Below are 17,633 nucleotides of genomic sequence, written 5' to 3' on the forward strand. Positions count from 1 at the left end.
TGTGCCTTGACTGCAGAGAATTTGCTATAACGTTGGTCAGGGAAGCGGAAGATGCAGCAGAACGCAATGATTTCAAAAATGTATACCACATCACAAAGGAGTTTGCATGTGATCCTAAATCTTTCGATGGTCCTGTGAAGAGCGTTGGCGCTCGACTAATCATTCACGATGACGAGCAACTGAAGAGATGAAAAGAACACTTCATCATGGTACTTAACCATATCACATCCGGTAAGATTCCTCTTGTGAATGAAATGGCCAGTCGCCATAACACACGGGTACGGAATGTTCCTCCAAGCAGAAGAGGGATCACTTCAGCTTTCAATGCACTCAAACGGAGTAAAGCCGTTGGATATGGCGGCCTCCAAACAGAGATGTTTATCGCTGCACCGCTGGACTCAGAGAATTTTGAGATTCAAAGCAGAGTTCTGCAGAGCTGCATACTGTTATCAATATTATTTCTTCTTATTGTCGATGACCTTGTTAATGCTGCCTTGTCCGAAGGACGTGGAAGAGTTCAATGGAAGCCGAGCCTTAGTCAACAGCGTCGTATCATTAGAGTACATGGACCTGATAGTATTATAAACGAAGAACTGGGTCAGCGCGCAGGCCTGGCACTCTTACTCAATCTGGTCGGGGGACGGAAGAGGCTGTGTATAGGTCAAACATTGGCCAATGTGTGGGTCGCCCAAGGGAACTCGGAGCAGAACAGTAGAAAAAAGTGTATATATCTCAGGAAATCATGGGAGAACTGAAACACATTTCAAGTAACCGCGAACGATGGTGTGGTTGACGTGCTATACCCCACCAAGGTGTGAATAATATATTTGACCAGAGAGGATTTCAATGCCTGCTATAGGCACAAACACTGGCTACCACCCAAGAACTACCCGAAGAAGTATAAGCCGGCATTAGGACTGCCAGCAAGTGCTCGTAGCTGGATTATTGTCACAATATTAGCAAGCGCGTATTTGCTCGCCTTTTGCTAGTCAGTTTGCGGAGGTAGGTCAGATCCTACGATAGCATTTTCGACTTTCCCCTACCTTGGGCAGTATTTATAATGAACTATAATTTATTGTATGTAATTGTGGTATAACTCGCTCTCGTGTGATTCAGTGTTGAGTCAGATTTAGCAATGGGAATGGATTCGCCAGGAATTCTGTCCTCTATACTTCGGAAGAGACATGTTTTGGAATTAATATTTGACCCCTGGGCATTTTCGGCACTACACTGCTCGTCTTCATGTGCTCTTTGAATTAAATTCTTCATTTGAGTTGGTCACTATCAGCACAATCTTTGCTTCCTTTATTTTAGAGTGGGAAATTCGTTGGATATAAGCTTCCTGATGCAGGAACCACTCAACGTTTAAGCGACCGATTTGCAGTTTCCCGGAGGAGACAATACAATGGACCTAACAAAAGCCTGAGTGCTTGGAACTCATCTCTTCTAAACAAACTAACTAAATGATTCGCTCCGGTGTGCCATAGAGCATTTTTCAATTAGAACTGATTTAGGTGAATGGTAGGCTGATGGAACTGGAACAACTGGGCTGAATGTTTCATTAAAGTTTGATGCTTCATTATCTTCCAACTCATTCACTACGATGGATCAGCTTGATGAAATTGATATAAGCTTCCTGGATCGTGAGCCACGAATTTTGAACTTGGTAGAACTGAGCAGCTTGTAACAGGTAGGGTAACTTAAGGGAGGCATAAATAAGTTGATTCGTCAAGAGACCAAGGAAAAACACACTCCTGTACTTTATTAACGAGGCAAAATCGGCGAAATTCATGAACAAAACAAGATGGTTGGAAGTACAGAAGTGGACAGGCCTTATGAATGTTGTTTACTTCATCATGGCGATCTGAGCATAGACGTTCTAACACCGAGTGAGACAATGCCGGACTTTCGACGCAGGCTTGATGTTCTTGGAGACGCTACGTTGGGTACAGAGAGGCGGAGTCTGGTCGGGGGTGACTTCAATACCAGGTCAGGTGAATCGGGCATGCCTCACCCAGATTCCAGAGGGAAACGAATTCTCGATATGGCGGCGAGAACAGGACTTGTAGTTTTAAACACCGGATCCACCCCAACGTTCGGACGTTTAGGTTGCGAGGGAAGAATCCCAGACTTTCGCGTCGGAGTGGAAGATAGGGGTGGTTGCGCTGAAGGTTAGCTTCCATGCCAAGAAAGCATCGAGACGTGGCAAAACCTCTATGCATTGGTGGATGGCGGACATTGCAGAACTCCGGAAAGAATGTCACAGGCTCCGCCGCTTGAAACAACGTCTAAACGGCCGGGAGGAAGCATGTACCATAATGACGGAGTACAGATCAGCCAAAAGGAGACTCCAATAAACAGGAGCAAAGCTCGCCGCCGGCAGGGTCTGGCCGACGAGATGAATGGGGACCCATGAGGACTTGGTTAAAAACTAACAACCCGAGAGATCGGGGCTCTGCTGGAACCCTGTTTACTTAACGCCGAGCATATGGACCGCTTTGTACGGACACTATTCCATGCGCACTCTGTATGGGATGACGACGTCGAGAGAGAGCGTCGAGGACTGCCCACATTTTTCTATGAAAGAGTTGGAAGAGGCAGTCCTCTCTATGAAAAACAAGAAGGCGCCAAGACACGATGGTATCCCAGCAGAGGTATACAAACTGGTGTTCCAACATCAGCCCGACCTGCTCGGCGAATTCAACGTTTGCCTGAAAGAAGGCTTTTTCCCTTTTCGCTAGAAGGTGGTGAGGCGTGCGCTGATCAGCAAAGAGAAAGGCAACTCAGAGTTGCCGTCTTCATACCACTTTGCTATCCGTGACAGTGCTGGAAAAGTGCTCGATAAGCTCATCAGAGGTAGACTCACTGAAGCGTAACGTACTGCCGGAGACTTATCCCCACGTCAGTTCGGTTTCAAAGCAGGGAGATCCACAGTTTATGCAGTCATGCAAGTCGTGGATGCCTTTCTTCGAGGAGACACATAGTCACCAAGTTCGACGGGTGGTGCTCCTCGCAACGCTTAACGTCAGAAACGGCTTTAATTCCGTAAGAAGGAAAGACATTCTAGGCACACTAGACAATACTTTCCACGTGCCGAACTATATCTTACGGATATTCAGGAACTATCTGAGAAACCCTTCCCTGCTCTATGAATCGCTAGAGGGTCAGAGGAAGATGGAAATCACGTCGAAGGTAGCACAATCCTAAGGCTCTCCCTCTGGAACGCTTCTTATGATAGTCTACTTAACTTCATCATGCCAGAAGAGTCGCGCCTGGTCGGTTATGCACTTGTTGCTGAACGCACTGTCGAACAGGCACAGACATGGCATATTGGTGCGACGGGTAAGCGGATGGATAATTGCTCATGGTTTCAACCTTGCACTGGAAAAAACCGAAGTAGCTATCCTGACTAAAAAGACAATTCCGACCTTGCGTGTCCCATATCGTTCAGCGAGTCGATAATCGAGTCGAAACCAACTATAAAGTACTTGCCGGATTATCAGCGAACAAAGCTGCAGCTGCAGTTTCGGCGTTAAGTAGGCTAATGGCAAATATTGGGGTCCAACCTCTAGCAGACAACGTCTTCTGATGAGTTCAATGCAGTTTGTCTTGCTCTACGGCGAAGAGATGTGGGCTGATACTCGTTACAAGGATGTATATCGTAAGCGTCTTGCACAAGTACAGAGACGAAGAGCATTTCGGGTGGCATCTGCTCTCTGAACGTCTCTGACCGTGCTGATGGAAGCGGGAGTGATTCCTCTTGCCCTTCTTGCTTAGAAGCGTAAAGCCATATACAACTGCAAGGGAGAAGAGCCAAAGGAGGTGGTTGCTCGTGAAGAGCGGCGAAGCACCGTAGATGCATGGCAACTCTCTTGGCAAAATGAAACTAGAGGCGAATGGACTGCGCGGTTCATTAACAACTTAGATGCGTGCCATTTCTTAGGCAAGGGGTAGCTTCCTCCAAACTACAATTTAGCTTTGTACTGATGAAGGGGGTAAGTCGCTCCCGAAATATATATTTACATTTAAAACTAAAAATTGTAGTTTGGAGAAAGCTTTTAGGTGCGTGGCTGATTATTTCTTTACCCAGTTCTTAAGTGACCATGGAGGTTTTCAGTCTCACCTGTACAAGATTGGAAAGGAACGATCTTCGGATTGTGTGTTTTGCAATGGAGTTGTGGACGACGCCCATCACACTTTAATAGGATGGGACTCGTCAGCATCTCTATTTAAAAACAGAGGATCTCTCTCCAGAAAACATTGTCGCGGAGAAGCTGAGTAGCGCTGGCAGGTGAAGCCGTGTTGCCCATTATGTTCGGGGTCTTCTCGGTGCAAAAACGTTAGAGCTTGACCAGTGGAGAAGCCGGATGGTAGGGGGTTCCTTGAACTGAGAGTTGCCTTCCTCCTCTGCCCTCTCGTTAATGAAAGGAATTCCCTGATTTGAAGGCTGCGAAAGGCGGGAGAGTTCGGAAGCTAGCCCAAAGTAATGTGATAAACGGTTCGAGGCTAGCTCTTTGACGATGGGGAAGTGTTTAGTTGGTAGTCCGACGACGTGCTGTTGCGAGGGTCCAACACTCTGCACATCCTACCCTACCTAAAAGAAAACAGATAATTTCTAGAGGCAAAATGGCCGAAAGTCATGGTCAGGCAGGCCTTATGAACGTAGTTTATATAACCTCAACTGCGGTTCCAACTGGTAATCTGATCATAGAGCCATAAGGAATGGAACACATAATATGTAAAACAACAAACACGGCACGTTGTCCGATACTTCCGGTGGGAGTGACCACAGCCACCAACATATCTCTTCAAAGATACTATAATTAATGATGCTTCGTATCTCTCCTCCCATCGGTCCGAACTTTCACACAGATTGTTTAAACAATAAAGTTTCTCGAGCAACTTTGCAAAACTTCCCTTATAACAACTTATCCATATTTCCCTATCACTTATGGTACTTTGTAAATCTGACACTAAAGTTTTCCGAGAATTTTTAGTTTGGTAAACATGCGAGAGGAAACTTTTCAAATTAATAATAATGCAATCAGCAAAGTTTTTGCCTCGTTCGTCTTCGTCTTGCTGAATATCAAGAAGCTATTTAATACCGCAGTGTTGGCTGCATCTTAATTATTGAGACGACACAGTGATAATTTCTCGTTTTCCAAAGTTTTCCTCTTGAGATAGATGTGGAGTGGAGTCTCGCTGCGTCCATTATAGATTCCGTTTCAGAATAATGTAAAAAGATGCATCAACGGATTCAGTGGAATTGTAAATTTCAATATTTAATGAAAATGAATGCTTGCCTCTTACTAAATCTGATTGAGATAAATCAATCTCCGTCGATAGCTCGAGATTAATTACGAAGTTATCTAAGAGGCTTAAGATTTAGATAAGAATGAATGATATCCAAAGTTGATCATATTTACGGCTGGAATCGATTTCATATGCAAATCTATTAATTTCGAGAAACGGGTTATGGTCGACTAAGATCCTCTGGAAACTGTTAATGGCTAAGAACGATGCTGTCGTCCTCTGATGAGCTTAGCAACGCAAGCAGGCTTGCCTTCACAAAGCGTTAGTGGATTTCCATAATGAAATTATATTATTCGTCCAAAGTGCTTTATGAAATTGTATTCGTTCCTCTCAGCGTTTTGCATCATCAGATGACCATCATTCATTTCAGTCAACGCATTAAATAAATTAACACATTCACCACTTTAATTTAGAATTGGCTGACATCATGCGGGCGCTCGCATCCCTTGCACAACTCCCTGTAATGATTTCGTTTCGTTTTTGACGCCGTCATCTGGTTTATTTGCTTTTCTCATTATTTGCATGAAATTATTCTGTTTCCCTCTATGATTTCCTTTTTCAGATGTAATTAAACTTTTTAATTTGGCTGAGGTACATTACGAGTTTACTGTTTCAGGCGAAATGTAATCACAGACATTTTAATTTCATTCTTTTCGGCGATGTTAAATAACGAGCTCGTTTTCAGCAAATTTCATCTTAATGGTTCGCTGAGTGGCTTGCCTGAATTATGATAGAATATTTTAGACTGGAATTCGCAAGGGTGGGGGAATTGCGTTTCCTTTGATGATGCATAGAGGAAAATATTTGAGTCTTGCGTTAAGCGGAGGATTCTGGAATTCCTTCGTTATTTGCAGACTAATTGAATGTGGATATCCAAGTATTTAGGTTCGTATCTTTTTTTAAAAATTTCGTAGATGCTTATTGAATGAGTTACCCACTTTCACAGTAATAAATTTGTAAGACTAATCACACCACAAACAAATAAACCCCCACCAGTTCACTTCTCCCTTAGCATAGCGAGAAGTGTATAAAAAGTGAAACTGTGGACCTGTCTCAGCAAAACTTAAATAAAAGTGATAATCACATAACTCCATCGTAGTCGAACCAATCTTGGGTTCTCAATGAAGGACTAATGAACAGCTATTGTAATAAGACTATAAACGGGAGGAGCAGCTTCAGCGGCAAAAGGAGACGGAATCTCATTGTGTACCAAACTTCCCATAGAAGAATTCTGAAGCATCATTCGCTCATTGATTCCATTAAGATCCATTACCATTAGTCCGTAATGAATCTTTAAGGAAGCTCTCCCTTTGGTTCTCGCTGGGATGTGGGAAGCCATAAACAGCTGTGCAATGTCTGTTGTTATGACAAATGCTGCAAAATGCTCGCAGCAACCCGCAACCACATGGGCGGCACTAACACCAGCCCTTAAGCGCGGAATTTTGCTCGCGCAACTCCCTTCGCGGTCGTACTTGTGGAAGACTTTTCTGTCTTCATAAAATTTCAAAGAATATGCTGGGAGTGTTTTTTTTAATGGGTGGAGGTGGAAATCTTAAAAAGCAGTGTGTGGGATTCTCACTTACTAAAACCACCCCTCGTTCTCCTCGCATATCTTCGAGGGACCACCGTTAAGCGTTACTTCGCGAGAAGGGCTATGGTTTACATCAGCACAACTAAGTCACGCGCCGGTCGCGCTTTCCGAGCTTGTTCCACTTTCTTCAGCTTCTCTGATAGTTACCTTTTCGTTCATCGCACTCCATTTTGCTGCGGACCTAAGCATCTCCTCCACGGGGTCCAATAACTGCATTGGGAGCATCGTTTAACCTCTCTTTCACATTTGCGAATTTCGAACAGGGGAACATAAGACGTTCCGGGTCCTCGGGTGTAGTGGCGCATTCGGGACAGTCTGGAGACTCATCCAATCCGAAGCGATGCAAGTACTTCCTGTATCAACCGGGTCCCGTAACGAACTGTGTTAGGTGGTAATTTAATTTTCCATGCTTGCGCCCGATCCATCTCTCAATACACGGGATCTGTGTATGGGTCCACCGGCCTTTTTCGGAATTATCCCACCTGGCTTCTAGGAAGCCGCAGTCACTTCGGGAGAAGGGAATCCTTCTCGCGATGACACACACTGCCTCACCTGATGCCGTTCTATATGCACTGCACACCCTCAGCGCGATTGGCCGGTATGCCGAACTTACCCTTCCCTGGTTCAGTGTGTTATCCAGTGCGCACGCCCAGACAGGAGTCGCGTATAGGAGGATGGATTTCACCACCCCTGCGATAAGCAGCCGCCGACTAGATTTTGGCCCTCCAATATTTGGCATCATCCTTACTAGAGATGAACTAACCCTTGCTACCTTTTCGCAAGCATAGTCCAGATGCCCCTTGAAGCTCAACCTGCCATTGATCATTACTCCCAGGTATCTAATTAATTTTGAAACAACCTCGTGACTACCAACTCGGATTGTGACAGTGTTGTTTTTCTTGCGATTGGTAATAAGTGCCGCCTCCGTCTTACATTCTGCCAGGCGCAATTTCACCATTTGGAGCCATGCTTTGATAGCATCAATGATTTCACTTGCATACAGTTCCACGTCGTTGTTTCGCAACTACCACCACTGCCAATTCTGCAAAACAAATCAGTGTTGCTTCCCTTGGCACGCGAAGGCCAAGCACTCCGTCATACATTATGTTCCACAGCAGAGGCCCCAGTACGGAGCCTTGGGAACACCTGATATCGCAACATATTCTTTCGGCCCGTCATCCGTCTCGTACCAAAGAGGTTTCCTCGAAAGGTAACTCTCGATTATCCGAATTAAGTAACCAGGGTGCCTTTTATCCAACCCCAGTTGGCCGAGTTAAAGGCATTCCTGACTTCCAGCGTTACCACGCGCAGCAATTACCACCGGTCAATGCCTCCTGGTCCAGGTCCACGACGGTTGCAAGGGCATCAACCGTGGACCGCGCTCTACGAAACCCATACTGCCGCTCCTATAGACCGGCAAGCTCGGAGAAGGAAAGCACCCTCTGTAACATCTTCCCCAAAGTGTCTAAAAGACAGATAGGGCGAGATGAAGAGGGAGCGGCGGGTGGTTTTTGGGGCTTCGGTAGCAAAATCAACCTCTGCCTCTTCCATTGACCGGGAAACACTCCTTCAACCATTCATGATTCAAATGTACTTATGAACCATGCTGGTCTGATTTTATCAACCAACTTCAGGGCTTTGTTCGGAATTCCGTCCAATCCCGGAGCCTTATTGGCTCGAATTCATCTACAGATCTCCCATAGTTCCTCTTCGGTCACCCCGGAGATTGTGAAGACGTCCTGTTGAACCACTGGATGAGGTCCGCCTGTTTCTTGTCGTGGGAAGAGGATTGCGGTTATTTTGAACAAGAGTCGCGGGTACGTCACTTGGGATGATTTTTGTACGAATCTTGTTCATTACAACCTAGTAAGCAGCCCTCCACGGGTTCGTATTTGCTTCAAGGCACAACTACTTGTATCAATTTCGCTTACTTTCCCGTATAGCCTTCTTAGGGCTTCTTCGAAGATCGCGGTATTCTTTCTCTGACTGCTGATGTTCTGGTTTTCCTCTAGTCCTTTAGTAAAACCTCCTTGCTCGCAGACATGATGCTTTTAACAGCGCGATTTCTTGGTTCCACCAGTAGTTTGGTTTTCTACTGTGATGGAACTTGCGTCGCGATATCGTAAAGTCGCAGGCCTTAGATACCCGTTGACATATCTGGCTCACTTTTTCCAGCGCTGTTATAACCTCCTTCTAAAATCCCCTTCCTCGAAAACCCCAGTGAAACATTCAGCTATCCTGGCTTTCTCGCTTTTAATGGTTATTCGACTGTGGCCTCCCCCGATCCTGATGTCGAGAAAGATGGCCTGATGGTCACTGTGGGTATAGCGCATACTCATCCTCCAGACCATCCCTCTCGCCAACGAGGTACTCAGGTAGGTCAGATCGACGATTACGATAATTTTGAGGCTGTGGTCTCTAGCATCCAACACCAAGCCGTCTCCTCATATTGCGCTAATGTTGCACTAGGAGGACTGTAGATATAGATATCGACGACTCGACTGAAGTATGTGTTTGAAAGTAGTTGGCGAAGCAGGCAAGATTAACTTTTGAAATGGACCCTGGATAGTCCCTCATCACATCTGGGATTTCAGTGAACTCAGTACTAGGCTTCATGTGCTGTTGTAAAATGTGATGCATAGTATATTTTTGTCAGTGTCATAGATGACCTGATCCTAGAAATTGTTGGAAAATACCCGGAGGTGGAGAAAATCTTCTCATCGGAGACAATAAGGACGATGAAATCCTCGACACAAAGAGCTGTTCTCAACTTAATGAAAGGGTGAAGAGAAGAGATGATTACAAATCGCAGGGAGGAAGGCACTAGCAAAGTTAATGCCGATGGACACATGGTTGTCTCGAAGCTGGTTAAGGGGTAACGAACCACACTTAGAATATGTCTATCTAAAGGCGGGGGCAACTGCATTGTAAAAATATCAGTGGGCCGAACCAACGGTAATCATAGCTAAATTGGTACAATCCATACCACCGTATGGACCGTCTGTATGAATATGTAGATACGTTGATAAGTTCAAAGTAACGAAGGAAGATACATTCAGCTGATGTAAGCAGTGATTTTATCGCATTGTTCAGCATTTTCGACAAGTGGGCAAACCTGATTCGCCCTAAAAGTATTCACTGCTAAGCCATAAAGCTGACGTCTCGCTGAGGTTGTAATTCCCTTGTGAACTGTGGATTAGGTACTGGTTCAAAATATTTCTTGCTTCTGTAAATGACAAGTAAAAGGGATAGAGATTTGTGTACTTTAGAAATGGCTAAGATACGTTGTAGGTGGATTGATTTTTCAGCTACGAACTTTTGTTGTCCGTAAGGTTTTGTGGTTGAATTCTAGAATGTGTGAATCCTCCTTGACAATAGCATTGAATCCTCACTTTCTTCAACTTCAGCGAAAGTTCCAGCCGTACACATTTATCATTTAAACGTCAAATGAAGCGAAATGGCGAGGCTCTGGCTCTCCCTCTTCTATCATTGAATTATTCTACTTTGGTAAGTCTGCTGGAAAAAAATACGTGACTTTGGCGTCGATTTTCTGTAGACTCGACCGGTGCTCTGAGGTGGCGGCAAGGAAGACGCGACCAAAAAAATAAGCGGTCGAAGAGAACCTCCACGTGACCGCACAGGGATACGGTGTACTCATTAGGGTTGGCTGGCCGTGATGCAGTAGGCGAATGTTCTAAATCCCTAATTAGGGCGATCAGACCCGAGTCTGCACGGGCATTTAACTTAAGTGGCAATAGATCATGAAACCTCACCAGGGTTATACTGGTACCATGGGAACTGGGGTAGCTCCTGAATTCACATATCTCAGGAGAATTTCTGTTTCATGTGCGTTCAGCTCGGTTATAGTGGTTGGCCTCCAGGTAGGAGTTTTATGGGGGTTGTGGCTACGTTCAAGCGAACCTTCGGGCCTCGACTTGGTGTTGCGTTTCAACACGGGTGCCGTACTCCTTAGTTCGATTGAGATTTAAGTAGGTCTTGCATCCAGCAGTAAGAATAAACTGAGCCATGCACTCAGTATAGATTGGTACCGTTGTGTTTGTCTCAGCGGGGCTCTGATTGTGGTTAACAAAATAAATCGGTGTCTTAAGGATACCGTGGAATTAAAGCCGCAAGACAGGTAAAACCACAGGGACGTACCTGCAGCTTCCACTGCGTCGTTATTGACAGCATATTCGTCGTGAGCAGACCCTGCTATAAGATTAGTTGGAGTAGAGATGACCGATAACGTACATCTAGTCAAATCGACCTTATCGCCGTCAGTAGCAGATTTAGGAGTTGTATTTGGATGTACGATGCACGTTTCGAACGTCATCTTCTAGTCGGAGCTCACCATTATTTGCGTATTGTGTCCATATCTATTCGCAGTAGTGGGGAGTCTCGACCCCTCGGGTTTAGCATGCTCCGTTTTCATAATCCGATCCTCGTTCGGCAGTGAAAGAACTACCTTTTTAGCCGAAAGAGAGACACCTTAAATAGCTCGGAGAACACTAATGTGTTTTCGTCCCCCATCAAACGTGCCCTTCTCTGTGGAGCAAATGAAGCTGTTAGTTGGTTGCGAAAGTGTACCATCAAATCTGGCTGAGTACGGATCGTCTAGCAAAAGGAATTTAAGGCCAGCCGTTGTGAGTATGACTAAACGCTAAACACTGTATCGCAGGCTACGCAGTTTCTGCACAATTGCTAGAAGTCTTTACCAGGAAGTGGAGCAAAGAGATGGTCGTTAAGATTCAAAAACAGGAAAGTAATTGGAACAATATTTTCGTACTACTTCTTTGCGAAAAAATAATACCTTCAATAATAATGGTTTCCGCTCTGAATCCTAATGTGTTGAACATATTACCAACCTGCGGATCATTATAGAGCAATAGGGGAAGTTCATATTACATGCTCCACATTGATTTTGATAGCCTTTATAGAGGGTGTATCAGGGATACTTTACGTAAGAGCGGACATCTGGAAAAACTAATAGCTATTATCCGAACGAAGTACACTCTTTTTATGTAATGTGAAGTACAGAGGATTCAGAAGGATGAGGGCACATCCTGTCTCCGATACGTTTTTGTCTCATCATCAGTAATGTTTCTTATGCTTTCCTGGCTGGAGGACCTAAAGCGCTGCAGTGAAGAATGACACCTTTTCTCAAATACCACGCCAACCTTAGCCAAATCGCTCTGGATTAAAAAAAAGGGATATGGATAATCCGATTGAATAACGGGGAAATTGACGAGTTATCTCAATCTCTCTATCTGAATCAATGTACTGAGCACTGAAGACGTCAATAAATTTGTATGCTTACCTGTTCCGGGCCATTATTCTTTCGTTGCAGGAGCAAGATCGTGAAATTTAATATTAAATTGCAACTATTGCAGTGGATATTTCTTAAGTCAACCAGCCAACTTAGCAACACGTGGCGTGGAATAGTGGAGGAGGACTGTAAGCATCTGCGGCATTTCTGGAGGCAGTTGATTATTAGAAAGCGGAAGTAGTGCTACGTAGACTTGATTAACACGCTAAACTTACCATATATACGGTAACGCTGCATCCAAGGCGTCTGATGCGTTGCCTCTATTTTGGTAAGACACCGTTGAGCCGTCTTCGCATTTTATTTTTTGAAGCTTGGATGCTAAGCCGAAACGAGGACTCCGTGGACTAAAAAAAAGGGAATAAGCTGTTCCTCATTTGGTCCGATTCGACATAATGTGGATACGGACTTGGATCCCTCAATCCTCAAAAATAATTGTTTGTTTAACGATTGGGGGAATCCTGGTGATTGATGAAGAATAAGGTCAATTTGAAAAAATCTATCCCTCCTTTATCGACCCACCAACTCTTCCTTTAGACTGCGCAACCTAACTTTGTCTCTCCCCTGGATGTGTGCTCTAAGCTAGCGAGGAGGGAGTTTGAGCAGCAAGTGGCAAAGAAAGTGGCCGAGGAGAACCTCCAAGTGGTGGCAACGGGAAACGCTGTATTCACATTGACTTCCTGATCAAGTCCTAACTAGGGTGATCAGCCTCATTTTAAGTGGGTTCGGCTCTGGTGCCTCACCAGAGGTTATCTGGTACCATGGAAATCGGGATAGCCCTCTGAGTTCATATGTCTCAGGAATATGCCTAGGGTATATGTTCTCAATTCGGTTATTAGCAGTTGGCCCCTAATGGGAGTTTACCTCTAAACGAACTGGTCCGTCATCAAGTGGATGCAGATTGAGAATTTCTTGAACCATTTTCTTGGGCCAATCTTGGGCCTGGGCAAGGCGGTTTTCATCCCGGTTATATTGATGAGGGTGCAATCAACATTTTAACCAGTTTCAGTCGCTTTGCTCCCAAGACAGATGTGAGGCAGTGCCCGATAAGTTGTCTTTACCCTGAACGAAAGCTGTAGTGGTCCTTTTTAAGATTTTGTGTGAAATAAAACCTTATTAAAATCGATTTACTGTCTATCTGTCAGTTTCTTTGTTCAAGAGACAGACTAGTCAGCCACACCAATTTCGTCAGAAAAGATTACATCTATTGATGCGAAATTTGTTGGAAATGTAGGAACTATGAATCCCATTACATGCAGCAAAAACATCCTCCATTAGAAATCCGAATAAAAAATGATTTCGACTTACAAACCTGAATAGAAAGTCTCTTGTGTGTCCATTATCCTCAGCTAGTTCGGGACCCCGATCTGACACAATCTGCTCCGGCTATTATGTTTCTGAAGCTTCTGTGAGCCCCCAATTTCTTTATAATTTTACTTATATTACTAAGCTCTGACTTTACTTTCCGCGTTCTTCATTGCTCTATGCAAGAGCCTGGCTTGGAGTATGCTTCCTTAAATTATTTAGTCTAGCAGAAAAGACTCACCTTGACATTCACTGAAACCTCCGTCGAGCAAGGAGTAATCCCTCCATCATAAGCTGCTATCAGCAGCTCATAATCTCGATTATGTCCTTCTAACGACTGCTTCAACGTGACTTCACCCGTCTTCCGGTCAACTCGGAACAATTCACCATGACCACGCTTCATCTCGTAACGCACTTCACCATTTTCAAAACTATCTAAATCCACGGCATGCACTTTTGTAATCACTGAACCTTTAGGATCATCCACTGACACCACAGCATAGTATGGTAAATTAACGAACATCGGGCAGTTATCGTTTATATCCAAAATCGTAACGTTCACTATAACGTGAGCAATCCTAGGCTTTTGATCCTCATACGAATTTGGAGAGCCGGCCGAACGCGCCTCGATGATAAGCTCATAGTTGTCCCGAACTTCGCGATCGAAGGACTTCCCTGTTGTTTCTATTGCACCGGAGGTCAAGCCGATTCGGAACATGTCAGTTGGATTAAGGATTCGAAATTCAACATGCTCGTTGAGTGATGTTCCCAGGACGTTGACAACTGCAACCGTTGTAATTTTCGTAGAGTTTTCACTAATGGCTCCTTCGTAGATAGATCGTTGGAAAACTAGTCCTGAATTTTCTGATGTTTCCACACGGATATTTACGTAAGCTACCTTGGAGTATTTTCCATCGGAGGCACGCACGTGTAACTTGTAGGAGGATCCAATTCGTTCAACGTCACTGTGAAAATAGATACAGGAGTTATTTTTGGTTTGGGTATTTTTCAAATCAGAAATGTGTAAATGCTGTCTCTGTAAGGATTGAAAAAATGTATAGCGAAGCAAATATTCCGATTTAGTGAGTCTGTTCTTTTAAAGTATTTGCCCAGTGAAGTTCTTTTTCCTTGAAATATTTATAGGTTTTCAACCTTCGTAGAACTGGAAATGTCATTGGTACGTTCTAGACGTCATTTTTCGATTTACCTAGAAGATTTTTTTAAACGATATCACATGCCTCACTCATCCTAAATGCAAGGGTAATAAATGATCCTGACTGTATCCTTTGTCAATCTTTGCTACATATCCCAGTCTCCCTGCTTACATACGAAAGAGAGTTTGAAGAACAACGTCAGATTTCTGCAAGAGGAACTAGGAATGGATTTTGAAGCAATCCAGCATAGCAGGACACGGCGTCGATGTATGTAACTCCATTCTTAGAAATGTGGGATTAGGTTTTCTTTAGGAAATTTTACGAAATACGTCAGCAGTGGAAACGGTTCTGGATCTAGGATATGAACGTTTGAAAAACATACCTCGAGCTATTATATTCCTAGAAATTCTGAACTTAGAAGAAAGGATCCGGAAAACAAATCAATTACAAGAATTCAGTCGAAAAAGCAAGGACGCATTCAAAAAAGTTGCTGCAGACTTGCTTACTTAGTTACCCTTCCTCCCAGCAGCCTTCGTTCTTAGTACTTTTCGGCTTTCATTAAGCAAGTGATATTAGTTTTCACTGGAAATGAACGAATTCCAGGCAGGATATAAGCAATAGCGAGAGAAAGTTACAAATTCCAAGCAGAATTATTAAATTTTTAGCCTCGTTCTCCGCTTTTCCAAATTTTTAGGTAATTGCATGCCATTCTCTGTTCAAAGTTCCATTTCAAGCTTTTGGGTACAACTCAGCTATTGCCATGACATCCTTGGATACAGAACGAAGCGGACTCGAGTAAACATAACAGCTAGGACCATCAGGAGAAAGTCTAGTGCCTGAAGTTATGTAGATACTTTTAAGTGAATTAAAGAAGCCTTTCATGCCTTTCATCAGCAAATTGATTTGGTGATACTGCGAAATAGAGTCAAAAGTACTCCTTCCACCTCCACTATTAACTTTGAATTTCCTACAATTTTTTCAGCAAACTGTCTTCGGATCCTTCGTGTACCGGAACAATTTTTTTCCAGAAAGTGATACCTAAAGTGAATGTTGTTCGGCCGTCATGAAAAAGTTTTCCCGTAAAGATAAATATTTGTAAAAGTTTGCGTTTTCTCAGCATCCGAGCCCGGAAGGAATTATGACCTTTTTCTACATTTTAGGGTTATTTCATACTCTGATGGCACTAAGATTTATGGAATTATTCAGAGAAATTGGAAGAAGGATATTTGCAACAAGGAGAGCCGCGGGGATGGAATAGAAATACAATTTTCAAATGAGTATTCTGAAAAGTTTGCGATTCAATACGAAGAAATGAATTATCCAAAAGAAAGTTCCGATGCTATCAAGGACATGGAAGAATAGTGAGCTTACAGGAAACTAAAATTAGTTCAGATAATGCATTCCTCCTTAATGTGGAAGGACTATCTCCGTGCTCAATAATGCATGAATATTTTGATTGAGTCGCTTGGACCGCATAGTAAGTCCTCGCGTCCAAGACATGTTCCAGCAATTTCCTATCTCATTCTTAGACGTTATTCATTCCCAATTCCGGCCTTTCAATTATTCAAACTCAGGAGCCAAACGAGCAGATGCCTCGCATCTTTTCCCTTTGCGTCGTCTGAATACATGGGCCTGTTTCCTTCGCAAATTAGCCAACCACATCAAGAAGCATAATAAAGGACAACAACTTTCAGTACTTACCGGGTCGTTATAACTCCAGTCTTCGAATCGATTGCAAATACACCGCCGGCATTGCCTTCGATGATGTCATACCGCAACGTTGCATTTTCCGATATATCTGGGTCAGTGGAATTAACTTGAACAACGACCACATTCGCATATGTCGGCAGCAGGAGGGTAACGTTGTAGTTGGTATGCTCGAAAATAGGAGCGCAATCGTTTACATCCGTTACCATTATTTGAACTTTTGCCGTCGATTCCGAGGATAGACGTGGCTTTCCCAAGTCAGTCACCTGTTTGGATGGAAGTAAATGTTATGCTGATGTAGTTAATACTATTTCGGGGTTGAAAATAATAAATATCTGAATGTCATATAATCAATTTGGATTGCTGATACAGATGCCAAAATAGGTAAAACGTGCTGCGTAGGAAAGTGATTTCATCACGCTTAATCGCCGGTAAAGTAGTCGATGGATAAATTCAATGGTATTGGTAAGGGAGGTCGTATATCTCCTCAAGAGACGTACTAGCAAGTCCAGCGATAACTCAGCTCAGCGGCGCGCATCAATTCACTGGCGCCAGACAGACTCCAGACCAAACTAGCTTAGCTTCATTTTTTTACCCCTTCCTTTTCACTTCTACGATCCAAATGTCTACATTGTCAATTCTATGTGATCGTTTCTATCCCGTAAAGTTCGGAAAAATGCTGGGACATCCACCTCAGTCGACGCGACAGGACGGGCCCCGTACCTGTCGAGAAATGGGCAAGAGTTCTTGACGCATGGACGGCGTCAGAACTTAAGCAAGTTAGTCCGAACAAAACAAACAAAACAAATACGTGTCTGCACGTTAAATGTTGGCATCCTAATTGGAAAGACCGATGAACTCGCAAGAGCCCTTCGGAAAAGGTGCATTTAAATCTGCGCGCTGAAAGAAACCAGATGGTCTGGTGCCAAAAAAATGATAAACATGGCTGTAAACTCCTCTATCTTGGTAGCCCACACACTCAATATGGTGTTGGCATTGCCATCTCAGAGAGTTTCCGTGATGCCATTCCCTCATTCTCCACTTCCACAATCATTGTCGACATTTGAACCAGTGCCACATGTCATCATCATCATCAACAACAGCCTGTTACACGGGGTGAGGCAGGAAAGTAGAAGATGAAAGCATCTCCTCCGTCGTGACCTACGCCATCGCTCCATTTTAGGCAAGGTCTGCCTCGCCTCCTTTTTCTACCATAGATATTGTCCTCATAGACTTTCCG

General features: G+C 43.9%; 1 protein-coding gene across 11 annotated transcripts in view; it reads right to left on the reverse strand.

Moving 5' to 3' along the window:
- Positions 1-17,633, reverse strand: part of LOC119649845 (fat-like cadherin-related tumor suppressor homolog) — a 396,664-nt gene that overhangs the window by 83,089 nt on the left and 295,942 nt on the right. For all 11 annotated transcript variants that reach the window (XM_038052198.1, XM_038052197.1, XM_038052196.1 and 8 more), the window contains 2 exons: positions 16,388-16,659; positions 13,774-14,497 (listed from right to left, as the gene is read on the reverse strand). In XM_038052198.1, coding sequence (XP_037908126.1) covers positions 13,774-14,497; positions 16,388-16,659 — 996 coding nt within the window. The remainder of the gene's footprint in view (positions 1-13,773; positions 14,498-16,387; positions 16,660-17,633) is intronic.

This window comes from Hermetia illucens, chromosome 2 (genome assembly GCF_905115235.1).
Source record: "Hermetia illucens chromosome 2, iHerIll2.2.curated.20191125, whole genome shotgun sequence".
Lineage (NCBI taxonomy): Eukaryota > Metazoa > Arthropoda > Insecta > Diptera > Stratiomyidae > Hermetia > Hermetia illucens.